The following is a 13,956-nucleotide window of genomic DNA, read 5'->3' on the forward strand; positions in this document are numbered from 1 at the left end:
CTTCACTAGATGTTCTCTGAGCTCCCTGCCATCCCCATTGGAAGTACACCCAGGATTTTATCTGGTTCTCCTTTCCCCCTTGGGAAACAGAGAGGGGGTTACCTGAGCTGTTTCTGGAGATTAGCTGTGTGCCCTTGGGCAAACAAATTCACCTCTCTGAGCCTCAGTTTGCCCACTGTAAAGTGAGGGAGTGAATAATATCCAACTCCCAGTGTCATCAAAGGATAACAGTAAGAGGATGTGGCACCTGACTTGTGGTGGCACAGTGGATAGAGCAGTGACCTGGAATGCTGAGGTCGCTTGTTTGAAACTCTGGGCTTGTTCGATCAACCAAAGAACAACTAAAGTGAGTCAACATGAGTTGATACCTCTCACTACCCCACCCCCATAAAATCAATAAATAAAATCCTTTAAAAAAAGGCCCTGGCTGGTTGGCTCAGTGGATAGAACATTGGTCTGGTGTATAGACATCCCGGGTTTGATTTACAGTCAGCATACACAAGAGAAGCGACCATCTGCTGCTCTCCCCATTCTTTCCTTCTTCCTCTCCCACAGCCAGTGGCTTGGTTGGTCTGAGTGCCAGTCTCAGGCACTAAAAATAGCTCAGTTGATTCAAGCATTGGCCCCAGATGAGGGTTGCTGGATGGGTATTGGTCAGGGCACACATGGGAGTCTATCTCTCTATCTCCCCTCCTCTCACTTAAAAATAAGTAAGTAAATAAATAAAATAAAAGGATGTGGTAAAGTGTGGTATAATAATAATAATGATACTGATAACAATTACATAATACCTACTATGTGCTAAGTACCTTGCTATGCCCTTACTTGATTTTCACAGCTCCCATTTAGGGGCAGCACAGTTCCTGCCATTTTCCAGGCTGGGAGTGAGGGTGGAGCCAGGATTCCATTATAGGGAAAGTCCACCTCGGCCTGAACAGCACCAACCAGATTTCCCTATGTGCATCCTTCCTGGACACGGGAACTCCTCAACCCATGGTCATTGACCCTGTGACTGATGTTTCTGTAGACAGGCTGGAGTGGAAGGGTAAGTACTTAACATGTCTGAGAGAACATTCATTTGTATCAAACCTCTTGCCAACTTTCTTCCCCTAACATCATATAGATCAGGCATCCCCAAACTACGGCCTGCGGGCCACATGCGGCCCCCTGAGGCCATTTATCCGCGCCCCCCCCCCCACCGCACTTCTGGAAGGGGCACCTCTTTCATTGGTGGTCAGTGAGAGGAGCACTGTATGTGGCGGCCCTCCAACAGTCTGAGGGACAGTTAACTGGCTCCCTGTGTAAATAGTTTGGGGACCCCTGATATAGATTCTTCTCTTTATAGCAGGAAAAAAAATGCTGAGTCATATCTATCTATCTATCTATCTATCTATCTATCTATCTATCTATTTATCTATTTTTGTTCATGTATATGTAATATGTATGTAAAAATATATATAGTATGGACAAAAACAGTGACCTCACAGGGTGATCTGATCATACATTTCTAACTGGGCAGGTAGGTCCTGGTGGGTAGTCACACCCTAGAGCTATAACTTCTTAGTGAAAGGTTTATCTTTGCCATGAGCAAGCCCTGTCTGTTGTTCTTGTGCACCTAGGCTAACTCACCTTTGAGGTGCCAGAGTAATCCTCCTTTTCAGACCCCTATGGAGCATAACCACCCTCCAGAGAGCACATAACCCTGTTATCCTATAGTCCAACCCCCACCTTGCTTTCTCCCACCTTCATGTGATTTTTATTGTGTTCCCTCCATAATTCCCAATGAATAAAAGAAACAACTGTTATTCTTCAGAGCATTTGCGATCATGCTTACCAGCAATGTACTTTAGTTTGGCATAAATAAAATGTCACACAAATTCTCTACAGGTTTGGACATTTCTTATGTCAACAATAGTATATGCAAAGTCAAACATTACGATTTGAGATTCATTCTTTTCTTTAAGGAGACCTGCCCTGCTTAGGAAAATCAAGCCAGAGCCCCACTGAGAAGCAGATGTTTGTTATCTCTGATGGCAGTTTTACTTTGTGGAGGGCTGACTTCCAGTGGGGTTTGTCCTCTCACATTTCACCAGATCATTGAAGCAGGCGACCTGGGGTCCAGGGGAGCAGGCTACAGGCACCGCCAACCTGCTTTGAGCTGTCCATGCTGGAAGTCACCAAGGGACTTACTTTGCCAGTCTCCGGTTTTTTTCATGGCCCTGCTCCCCTTCCACAGCAGCCCCGTAACTGGTGCCAGGCGGGGGGCCTTGGTGTTCATATCACACCTAGAGGACTGGGCTCCTGGCCAAGGCAAACAGGCAAGATCAGCCACCCCTGACTAATGTCCCTCAGTGTCTGAATTGGAAGCCATGGCCAGGGTTCAAGGGAAACCTGGCCACTCCCTCCAGAGACTTATAGGACAGGAAAAGCTTCAGGGCAATACACAAGTACATAAAAACATATCTAGTAATAAAGCGTATCTCTAGAGGCTCCCAGGAGGGGGGGAAACCTTCAAGACAATATCCATCCAAGTAAAACAATATGTGCTTTCACCCAGAACTTCTTCCAGAAGTTGTGCTCAGACATGCCCAGAAGTGGATGTGGAAGGATGCCCACTGCATTTAGCATCAGGCTAGGGGAGAAAGGCTGGCATACTACGTGGTCCCATTTATATGGCATTCTGTGGGCACACAGGGCGTGGGTGGTTGCTGGGGCGAGGGGCACAGGCAAGAGCCCTTCCTGGGTGATGGAAGTGTGCTCATCATGATGGTGGTGGTGGCGCCCGTGTGCAGAGAGGGTGGTTGTGTTGCGTGAAATCTCTGCCTCCATTTACCTGACTTAAAGACAAGCGCGGGGAAGGACGTTTATAGAAGCAGTGCTCCTAACAGCAAAAGACAGGAAACAACATAAATGCCCAGTCATAAAGAGTGGTCACGTAGATAACAGTGGAATGAAACGCTGTCCAAGAGTTGTGGTTCTATGGAGAGTGGCGTGTGTGGTATTTACCGTCGGTGTGAACAAGAGATAGACTTATGCATGCTTGCATATACCTAGAGCATTTCTGGAAACATACAGAAATCTGACGATGGTAGTTATATCTGAGGGGACTGAAAGGAGGTAGGGATGATGAGAAAATCCAAATTTTACTTTAAACCCTTAGATACTGCTCAATTTATTATGTTTACCTTGAGAAGTTAGTGCTTTAAAAATACCCTGCGTCTTCTTGTTTCATTTCCTGGCTGCCCTCGACGTGCAGGCGTTGCTGTGTGTGAGGTCCCGTTGTAAAGGGTCCTGCGAGGTGAGCAGCGTTCAGATCCCACCCTCTTTTCTTAGGTCGTCCTGTAAGGGGGGGTGCTGAGGCTTTCTTTGCAGGTTCTCTGTGGAAATGAAATAAAGGAGTATGTGTAAAGCGTCAGGTAGAAGGCTGGTGTTTAATCTATGTGATTTCTCTCCGCCCTAGTCCTCTTGTGCCCCTTCCGTGTTTCAGCTCTGGTTGTAGGCAACTGGAGAGAAAACTCCCATGGGCCGTCACACTCCACTAACCAAGACTATTGGAGGGCCAGATTCTTCTCTTTCCATTCCAAAGGGCGGAAAGTCCCCACAAATCAGACACCCTTTTATTCTAGACCTTAAGATCTTGTTGCCACTCCCACCAGACAAGGAGCAGGGGGAATTTTTTATTTATTTATTTTTTGTGACAGAGACAGAGAGGGACAGACAGAGAGGAAGGGAGAGAGATGAGAAGCATCAAATCTTCACTGCTTTAGTTGATCATTGAATCATTGATTGCTTTCTCATATGTGCCTTGACGGGGGGCGGGGGGCTATAGCAGAGCGAGTGACCCCTTGCTCAAGCCAGTGACGTTTGAGCTCAAATTAGCGACCATGGAGTCATGTCTATGATCCCATGCTCAGGCCAGCAACCCCGCGCTGAAGCTGGTGAGCCCGCGTGCAAGCCAGATGAGCCCACACTCAAGCCGGCGACCTTGGGGTTTCAAACCTGGGTCCTATGCATCCTAGTCCAAAGCTCTATCCACTGTGCCACCACCTGGTCAGGCAGGGGGAATTTTCTTAATGGGATTAAAATATTGGTATAGAACAGAGGGTTGAATACTTCTGAAATTATAAAACTCTCATCTAGACACCATTCATTCACTCAGTGGTGTGCTGGGACTTAACAGCGAACCAGATAGACGTGGTCTCTACTGAGTCGTGGAACTCCTAACCCCTTCCCCTCCCCTTATGAAGGTCAGGTTTATTATTTTATTTATTTATTTATTGTATTTTTCTGAAGTTGGAAATGGGGAGGCAGTCAGACAGACTCCCGCATGCGCCCGACCAGGATCCACCTGGCATGCCCACCAGGGGGCGATTCTCTGCCCATCTGGGGCATCGCTCTGTTGCAACCAGAGCCATTCTAGCACCTGAGGCAGAGGCCATAGAGCCATCCTCAGCACCTGGGGTAACTTTGCTCCAATGGAGCCTTGGCTGTGGGAGGGGAAGAGAAAGACAGGAGGGAGAGGGGAAGGGGTGGGGAAGCAGATGGGCGCTTCTCCTGTGTGCCCTGGCCGGGAATCGAACCTGGGACTCCTGCACGCCAGGCCGACGCTCTACCACTGAGCCAACCGGCCAGGGCTTCAGGTTTATTTTTATTTATTTAATTTATTTTTTATTTATTGATTTTACAGAGGGAGTGAATGAGATCAACTCATAGTTGCTTCACTTTAGTTGTTCATTGATTGCTTGTCGTATGTGCCTTGACTGGGCAAGCCCAGGGTTTCGAACTGGAGACCCCAGCATTCCAGGTCAACACTCTATCCACTGCACCACCACAGGCCAGACAAGGTCAGGTTTATTGAAGTATAATTTATGTACCGTAAAACTCACCCTTTTCTAGTAGAGCGTTCTACAGGTTTTGACAAATACATTTAGTTGTGTGACCCCCACCATAATCATAATCAAGATATACATAGAACAGTACTATTGCCATCCTCAAATGTTCTTGTCCGCCCCCTGCCCCGTACCCACTGATCTGTCTTCTGTTCCTATGGATCTGCCTTTTCCAGAATGTCATGTAAATGAAATCGTACAAGATGTGGCCTTTTGAATCTAGCTGCTTCCACTTAGCTGAATACATTTGAGATTTATTTGTGTTGTTTCCTGTGCGAGAGTTTATTCATTTTGGCTGCTGAGTAGTGAGTAGTCCGTGCTGCAGATGCTCTGCTTTGGTGCCATCTTAGGGAAAAAGACAGAAAGAAAACAACTAGCCCTGACCAGACTGGCCCTGAGTGGGCTGGCTGCATTTATGGGAGTAGACTACGTTAAATTTTCTCCCATATGCAGAGTTAGGCCTGGAAAGGCCAATTCGATGGTTATGGGAATATAGATAAATGTCATTTCTTGCATCTCCAACTTTATGGATTGAGGAACTCATATTCACTTTGTTGATTTTTTTGTTTTGATTGGGACAGTATGGCCCCAGCTGACCTGAATGAAAGTGAGCAAGGGCCATGTTGCCCGGGGCCACCCCCAGGCTTTATGACAGCAGTGCGGAGTCATAGAGGTCCCTAAGGGCAGCTCCTTCCCTTGCTGTGTGCCTTGGCTTCCGTGGGCATAGTTTTGCCCTTGTGGGGCCGACGGGAAAGGATGGAGTTTCTCGGAACCACTCAGACCCCTGCTTACTGTGGGCCCAAGAAAACCTGTGGCTACAGTTCACTGCCTCCGGTTGCGCCGGGCCCAGTCATCCAGGAATGTTACCAGCCCTATTACCTGCCTGGGTACCGCTACCTCAACTCATGGAGACCCAGCCTCTTGTGCAGGATCTCCAACGCCCAGGCCTGCCAGGACCAGGGAGCCGCGTGCCAAGGCACTCTGAAGCCGCCCACCGTCCTGCCGGAGCTCCGCTCGGGACTCTTCTGCCGCTACAGCCCCCACGACTGGGACAAGTCCAACGAGCTGCAGGTGCGGGGCGCCGAGGCCGCTCGGCTGTGGGCTGGCCGCCTGATGGGGGACTCCGTGCGGCTCATGCAGGACAAGGACCAGCTGACCCGCCAGATGCAGGAGGGGACCTGCCGGAACCTGGGCCAGAGGCTGTCGGACATCGGCTTCTGGAAGTCTGAGCTGAGCTACGAGCTGGAGAGGCTTCTGGGTGAGAACCAGAGCCTGGACACCATCAAGAAGCGGCTGGAGTGCGCGGCCGAGGAGGTGAACAGCCCGCTGCAGGTGAGCTGGCGTGAGGGAGGGGGTTGTGGCGCTGTGATGCAGCCCCCTGCCTGTCCCTTGAGTGATGAGCACAGTGACAGGCACCTTGCAGGGTGACTTGAGCGGCAGCATCCTCTAGAATCAGATTTTAAAAGAGAGAAAATAAGAATCTCAGTCAATTTAGGGTAATCCCAATCAAATCAGGGTTCCTTGCACCGAATGGAATTCCTTCTTCTCCTCCTCGGGGTTACATCAAAAGGAGTTCCATCAAGATATTACAGTCGTGTGTGTCTGCGTGTGTGGGTGGTGGTCTTTAGAGCACATAACTCAGAACAACTGCCCTGTTTCTCTCCAGAGCCCTTAGTACCTTCTAACGTGCTCTGTGATATACACATTTATCTATTTACTGTTTTTCTCCCCACATTAGAACACAGCTGCCACGAGGGCAGGAATTCTTGTCTGCTTTGTCATCAGTGTGTTCAAGACTGATGGCTGTGCTGTCCCTGTATGTCTGTGCTGGTCCTTAGAGAGCAATGTCTATGCTGACTGCCTGTTGACCAGACCAGTGACCTGAATGTCTTCCCAGCCTAGCACAGTGCGTGGCACATAGCAGGCACTCAGTGAGTCTTTGTTGAATAGATATCTGAGTGCGGACATTCTTGACACTTCCCTTGGTCTCCCAGTCTCCCGCCATATCCTGGCTCGGTGAGGGTGGCTTTTGGCGGCATGTAAACAGATGTACGACTACAGCGACTCAAGGAAATAGGAATTTCTTTTTCTGCCCCAGTGAGGATTCTAGAGAGAAACAGACGTGAGGATTCTAGAGAGAAACAGACTAGGCAACTGCAGCCTCTGCTTGATGCCACAAGGCCCCTCCCCGTCTGCTCGGCCATCCTTTGCACGGAGCTGCTGTCCTGCGAGCAAGGGGTTTCCTATCTCGTGTTGCAGTCTCTGGGGATGATCAGATTTCAGAAGGCCCATCATGTGATTCCATTTCTTTGCCCATTTGCCGGCACTTACCTGGGCTCCCCGGCTTCAGAGGAGTCTGGGCAAGTGAGCGTTTTCTCTGGGTCCTGGAGTGGACACTGGGTAAGGAAGCAGCTTATCTGCCTCGTGCTGGGGGAGCTGATCCTGGCCACAGAGGACGATGTTCTGTTGCTCCCCAGAGTATGTGGGGACTCAGAGCCACCTGCCTGGAAATTTCCTGAAGCCATTTCTGCTCCATGTCCAGTGTGGGGACTTCTGTAGGAGAGGCCCTGCCTCCAGATCCCCTGGGAGACACACCGCGGGTTCCGTCCACTATGGTGGTGTTGGAGGAGTCCTACTGTTTCCTGATGCCCCCAGATTTCCCCCCTGGGAGGAGAGTGGGCTGGCATGCTGCTCAGAGACCCTGGGAAGCACCCTAAATCTATGCTCTCCTTCCCAGCCTGTCTGGAAAACCTAGCTCTGCCCATCACATGAGGCCCCTCAGACAGCCACGTGGCAGCATGGGGACCAGAGACATCTCAGTTCTATCTGCTTCCCTCCACCTTGGTCCAATGAGACTGCTCCCTCCTGGCATCCCCACTCCTGCTCCCCTCCAGCCCATTGTCCAGACAGCAGCCAGAGGGATGATTTTAAATATGACACTGGATCTCCCCACTCCCGCTAAACCCCCCTCAGTGGCTTCCTCACGTACCCTAATATCTAAACTCCTGGTCACAGGCTCTAGTGCCGCACGAGCCAGCTTCCACCCACCACTCCAGCCTCGCTTTGCCCGCTCCAGTCCCCCGTCTTCTGGTCTGCTCCCCCTCCTCCCTCAGCCTTTGCACTTGCTGCTCCCTCCTCCCGGTGCATTATTCCTGTACACCTCTGCTGCTTCTCATGACTTAGGTCATGGTTTGTTACCTCAGAGGAGCCCTCCCTGACCACCCTGACACCCTTCCTCCCCGCCCCAGCCTCCCATCTCCCTGCCTGTTTCATCACAGCTCTTGGCACAGTCAGAAATGATTTTTTTCTGGGTTGACGTGTGTGAGTTCTCTCCCCTCTGTGAGGACTCCAGTACAGTTGGGCCATCTGTTCAGTTTATTACGGTGGCCCCAGTGCCTTGTCTGAGGGTGACACAGAGAAGGGGCTCAGGAAATCCTTGTGGAGTCAATGCACCCCTTTCCTTCCTCAGTTCCCGGGTGCACTGGCATGCTGACACCAAGGTGTCACGCTGCCCACTGCTTGCCCCCACCGCTGCCTTTTGTGACATCACAGGCGAGTGGCCCAGCCCATTCTTTCTCAGTCTCATTGCAGGGGCTCCCCTGAACTGCCACTTCTCCTGTCTTCCCATCCACTCTGCTCATGTCCCCGCGACAGTAGTAAGGTCCATTGCCATGTGGCAGGGTTGACTGGGTCTTGACACCCCGACCCCCATTTAGAGAGTTCCAAAAATGAGTTTTCACATCCAACTAACTCCCTGGACAGTGATGGGTTAGGGGCATCAACTACTCATGCAGCCAAAAATCCATATATAACTTTTCACTTCCCAAAAACTTAACTACAGTGTACTGTTGACTGGAAACCTTACCAATAACAATCCATTTAACACACAAATTGCATGTTATATGTACAATAAACTGTATTCTTACAGTAAAGTAAGCTAGAGAAAAGAAAATCATAAAGAAGAGAAAATACATTTAACACTTTATTAAAAAACAAAACCCACATATAAGCAGACCTGTGCAGTTCAAACCGTGTTGTTTAAGGCTCAACTGTATATCCACGGGTAATATCGACAGTATTCTGAGTGCTTTACACTCATCGAGCTGACTTATCTGCACAGCCAGCCTGAGAGCTTTGCACCAGCACTGGACCCATCTGAAGCCATGGCATCTCACACCCCGCCCCTGGCGGTGGGAGGCATAACCCACCCAGATGCACGATGGTGAGGCTAGGTGGAGCACCCAGGGTTCCCGGGGATTAAACACATCATGGCCGAGATAGACGTCAGTCCCTCCACTCAGGTGTACATGCGACTACAGGGAGAACACACACTTTCCCGCTGCTTCCTACAGGTGGCGCTGGAGTGTCTATACCTCCGAGAGAAAAGGATAGGAATCGAGTTGGTCCATGACAATGTGGAGCAAAACCTTATGAAGGTAAGGTGCCTCCTGGGTGTGCCCAGCCCCTCCAGGCAAAGAGGGAAGGCGAGCTAGTCAGAGAGTTTTCCACGCAGTCTGACAAGAACAGAAGCCACACGAGTCAGCCCATGCAACGTTGGGGCGCAGGGGTCCTGGGTGGGGACTAGGTTGTGGTTTAGGAACAGGAAGAAAGGTCATTTGGCTCTCAGTCTTTTCATCTTCAAAATGGGCACCATCATTATCGTACCAGTAAAGAACAATAATAAGAGCTAGCGTTTATTGAGCACACACCCTATGTCACACACTGGGCCACTTTGTGTACATTATTTAATATAATGATAAAATAATCTATCAATGAGTAGTTAGCATGGAGTAGGTGCTAGATTTTCTTTATTTTCCTTTTTTAAAATTTCTCCAAGATTTTATTTATTGATTTTACAGGGAGTGGTTGAAAAGTATCAACCCATAGTTGCTTCCCTTTAGTTGTTCATTGATTGTCGTATGTGCCTTGACTGGGCAAGCCCACAGTTTTGAACTGGCGACCTCAGCATTCCAGGTCAACACTTTATCCACTGCGCCACCACAGGCCAGGCTAAATTTTCTTTTAATCTGGAAGTATATAAAAATAGAAGAGAATGAGCGTAGAATGTGGAGGCTCCACCATCAACCCTTATCTGGCTGGCCCTGGGATCATGTGGCAGGAAGTAGACCCCAGCCTGATACCTCAGCTCGTGTGGGGGAGGGTGGGCAATGAGAGGTGAGGGCTGGGACACTGGCCTGGGAGACGTCTAAGGGGCACCGTTCTTTCTGACATTTTCATTGCAGGAGGTAGATCTGCTGAAATGTTGCCAAGAACAGATGAGAAAACTAGCTCAAAGAATTGATATCCAGATGCGGTAAGGGCTGCTTTCTCTCCCTCTTGGACTTTGTTTTGGGTTCCCTGGGTTTTGAGGGGCAAGCCAGATGGCCCCCCAGTTCTAGGCGATTCTTTTGGTCAGTGGTGTACTGGTAAGTGTTTAACAACCAGCTCCCTTGGAAAGGAAACAAAAATCCTGATTTGGAGCATTTGTCAATTTCAGAGGCATAAATGCTACCGACATAGCTGATTTCATTCTGTCAATAGGAAGTTTCCAGTGGGATTTCATTCTGTGAATAGGATGTTACACTGACTTCTCAAGAGTCAGCACATCACAGGCTGTTCCTGTAACGAGGGCCTCAGCAAAAGAAATTGCCCTCCCTGTGGCCCCTCTTCACCCGAGGCTTCCCCGTGTGAGTTCTGAACCTTGAGAAAAGGCAGAGAGTGGGTGGCATCGGGCATCAAGGTGAAGGGCCCTGGCATCTCCAGAGGGGAGCTGGTGGGTGCCTTGGCCAAGAGGCTTCAAAAGAAATCAGCTTTTAGTTCTTGGAAGTTTATGTAACTGGTATCATGACAAGCCAGGAGGTTCCCCCATAATTAAAGGGAGGCTTGGGGCTCACAGCTAAGCCCTTGACCTGAGTACGTGCCTTTAACTCATGCAGCTAGCTTCTCCTTGTCATTCATTCAGATACTGATAAATGATAGCAAGAGGCAGACTGACAATCTTTCCAAGGCTTCTCCTCTCTGCTGCTTGGGGCACACGGGCAGCCCGGGTGGGATGCTGAGGGGCCAGACAGCTTGCAAACAGGCTCTGGGGGCTTAGTGCCAAGCAATAGCAGTCACCCCCACCCCATGGCAGCCCCTCCACTCCTTGATGCAGTGAGAACAGGATGGGAGGGACTGGAGAGAATTGCCCAGAACAAAATGTCATCGAAGGCAGTGTTGAAAAGCTACCAGCAGAGCTGGGGCGTGGTCAAGGGCAGGTCCAGGGAGACGTCAGAGGTGGGGGGTATCACTTTAGCCAACACACAGCAGTGGCTGAAGGGACAGTCGAGTTAAATTCTGTCGTTTATGTGCCTCTGTCCTGATTTCTGAGAATGCCACCTGCCACTTGGACTATTCTTTGCCTAATGTGTGTCTATAAATTAATTCACTTTTCAATAAAACCTGAATACTTGGATTTAAACAGGAAGTTTGGCCAGCCAAATGTCTTCATTGTCTTCTTATTGCCCTTAGTTTTACAATTACATATATTTGGCAAGTGAATGCTTTTCTATTTGTTGTTGACATAGGCTGTGACAAAACTCGGCATTGGGGTGACGGGAGGGCTGAAGTTTGGGGAATGGGATAGTTTGAACCAGCAGAGTGAATAAAAGCCCAGTCTTGAAATTGGGGAGCTCTTCCAGGGTGCAACGCCAGGCAATGGAGGACGAGGCGGGAGAGGTGGGAGAACCAGAGAGACTGAGACAGAGTGGGACAGCCCCATCAGCTGGGAAATGCAGAATGAGCACTGTCACCACAGGGACAGACGGAAAAGGAAAGACAGGAAGCGATGAGCAGAGACGGGGTGGAGCTGGGAGACAGAGGGACACAGAGGGACGGAGGAGAGACACAGCTGTGTTCAGATAAAGAGAAACCATGGGAGTGGGTTAGAGATGGAAAAACAGATGGAGAGGGACAGACAGACAGAGAGGAAAGAAGAGCAGGCGACACCTGGATGGACACTGAGGGGATGAAGCGGCTGGGGCCAAGAGCGCGGGCAGAGAGCAGGTGTAGGGACGTTCCCTCTTGCAGGACCGGAGTGGGCCACCCTGGGGAGGGACTGTTGGGTCAGGAGAAGCAGCCCATTTCTCAGAGGGTGCCTGTCATCGTGCAGGAGGCAGCCAGAGCTTGATCGGTGGGTCCCGGTCCCCTGTGGGGAGGCTCTGCTGCTGACCCACTCAGGTGGCCAACCTGGCATAGGCAGGCCTGGGCTGTTGATTTGTGGTTTTCTGGGTGAGCACTGACACCCCCATCTGGACAGCTCACCAGCCTCCCTAACAAAGCAGGAAAGGCTCTTCCTGATTGGGCAAGAACCAAGTTCTGGCATTTCTGGTGGACCAGCAGCTGGGTGAGCATTGGCCCGGGCCGGGCTCTCCATCATGGGCCTGTCGCAGGAGATGGGGGCTGTCCCATCTTTACCCAGGCCTCCTTAGCCAGCGCCGGGAGTCTGGAGCAGCTGGTCAGGGATTCTGACCAGGTTCCCCTCTAGTGCATGTTCTTTTCCCTATATCCTGGTCTTTGCCCACCTGCTAACACATTAGACACAATGGAGCTCTATTTCTGCCAATTCAGAGGGCCCCAAGAGTCCAGGATGGTTCCTTCTGCCCTAACATGGCCCCCTCAGTATCCCGATAGGTGGGGCCCACCATCAGGATTTAGTTCTCTTGCTCCTGATTTGTTTGAAACCCCTTACCACAGTGGTCCCCAACCTTTTTTGGGCTACGGACCAGTTTAATGTCAGAAAATATTTTCACGGACTGGCCTTCAGGGTGGGACGGATAAATGCACAAAATAAAATAATGCGACTGGCGTAAAAACTGTGGTATTTTTAAATATAATTGTCGAACTTACGAGACGAGCGTCAAGAGTGAGTCTTAGACGGATGTAACAGAGGGAATCTGGTCATTTTTAAAAAATAAAACATTGTTCAGACTTAAATATAAATAAAACGGAAATAATGTAAGTTATTTATTCTTTCTCTGTGGACTGATACCAAATGACCCGTGGACCGGTACCGGTCCATGGCCTAGGGGTTGGGGACTAGTGTCTTACCAGATCCCAGTATCCATGACAGAAAAAGAAAGTGGCAAAAAAGATAAACAGAGACAAATGGGAGAAGGAGAAAGAGAGACATACACACACATACACACACACACACACACAGGCCCTAAGAGAGAAACCAAGAAAGATGAGGCAGAAAGAGACAAAGATGTATGTGTGTGTAAAAGAGAGAGAGAAAGGGAAGAAAAGAGAGAGAATGAGAGGATATAGACGGGGGAAGAGAGAGACCAATGTAAGGTGTGCACCAGTCACTTTAGTTGGTGTCTGGACATAACTTGCTCAGTCAGCAATTCCCTTAGTCTTCAGTTTTCTGAGCCCTTCAAGGCGAAAGCCCCTCTTGATGCTTAGGTGTGTCTAACACTGACTAATCTCTTTTTAGTCAATTAAGAGGGCTACAGGAAAAGGTTGAGGCATGAGCCTTCTAGAGACAACAGATTCTAGCTAGGATTCTTTTAGTGCTTACTTAGTATTTATGTTTGAGGTAACCTATTAATGAAAAAAATTACTGGTTTTCCTTTGAAGACAGTGATGGACACTTTCCTTTTAAAATATACTAATTTATATTTTAAAAGTGATCTAATAAAAAGTATCAAGTAAATATAAGTATATGTACTCTGGGAATATGACAAGCAGCATGGAAATGGTTCTCCAATCTAGAGTTTGTTGAACAGTGGCCTGTAGGCACCTCTGCTCAGTCCCTGACTCTGCCCAATCCCTGACTCCACCCAGTCCTTGACTCCACCCAGTCCTTGACTCTGCCCAATCCCTGACTCCACCCAGTCCCTGACTCTGCCCAATCCCTGACTCTGCCCAATCCCTGAGTGCTTAGTCCTTGACTCCACCCAGTCCCTGACTCCACCCAGTCCTTGACTCCGCCCAGCCCCTGGCCTCGCCCAATCCTAGACTGAACTTCAACTCTGTGGAGTCCCTGCTTCTGACGACCTTACTGAGCTGCCTATAGGTCCCTAAA

The 13,956-nt window shown here is 49.5% G+C and overlaps 1 protein-coding gene across 1 annotated transcript in view; it reads left to right on the top strand.

Annotated features, from left to right (window-relative positions):
* The first annotated feature begins 5,645 nt into the window (after positions 1-5,645).
* The window catches only part of TEKT5 (tektin 5), a 35,229-nt gene continuing 26,918 nt past the window's right edge, over positions 5,646-13,956 (top strand). The window contains exons 1-3 of the mRNA XM_066278251.1: positions 5,646-6,221; positions 9,242-9,325; positions 10,133-10,203. Of these exons, the coding sequence (XP_066134348.1) occupies positions 5,646-6,221; positions 9,242-9,325; positions 10,133-10,203 (731 nt within the window). The remainder of the gene's footprint in view (positions 6,222-9,241; positions 9,326-10,132; positions 10,204-13,956) is intronic.

This window comes from Saccopteryx bilineata, chromosome 4 (genome assembly GCF_036850765.1).
Source record: "Saccopteryx bilineata isolate mSacBil1 chromosome 4, mSacBil1_pri_phased_curated, whole genome shotgun sequence".
NCBI lineage: Eukaryota > Metazoa > Chordata > Mammalia > Chiroptera > Emballonuridae > Saccopteryx > Saccopteryx bilineata.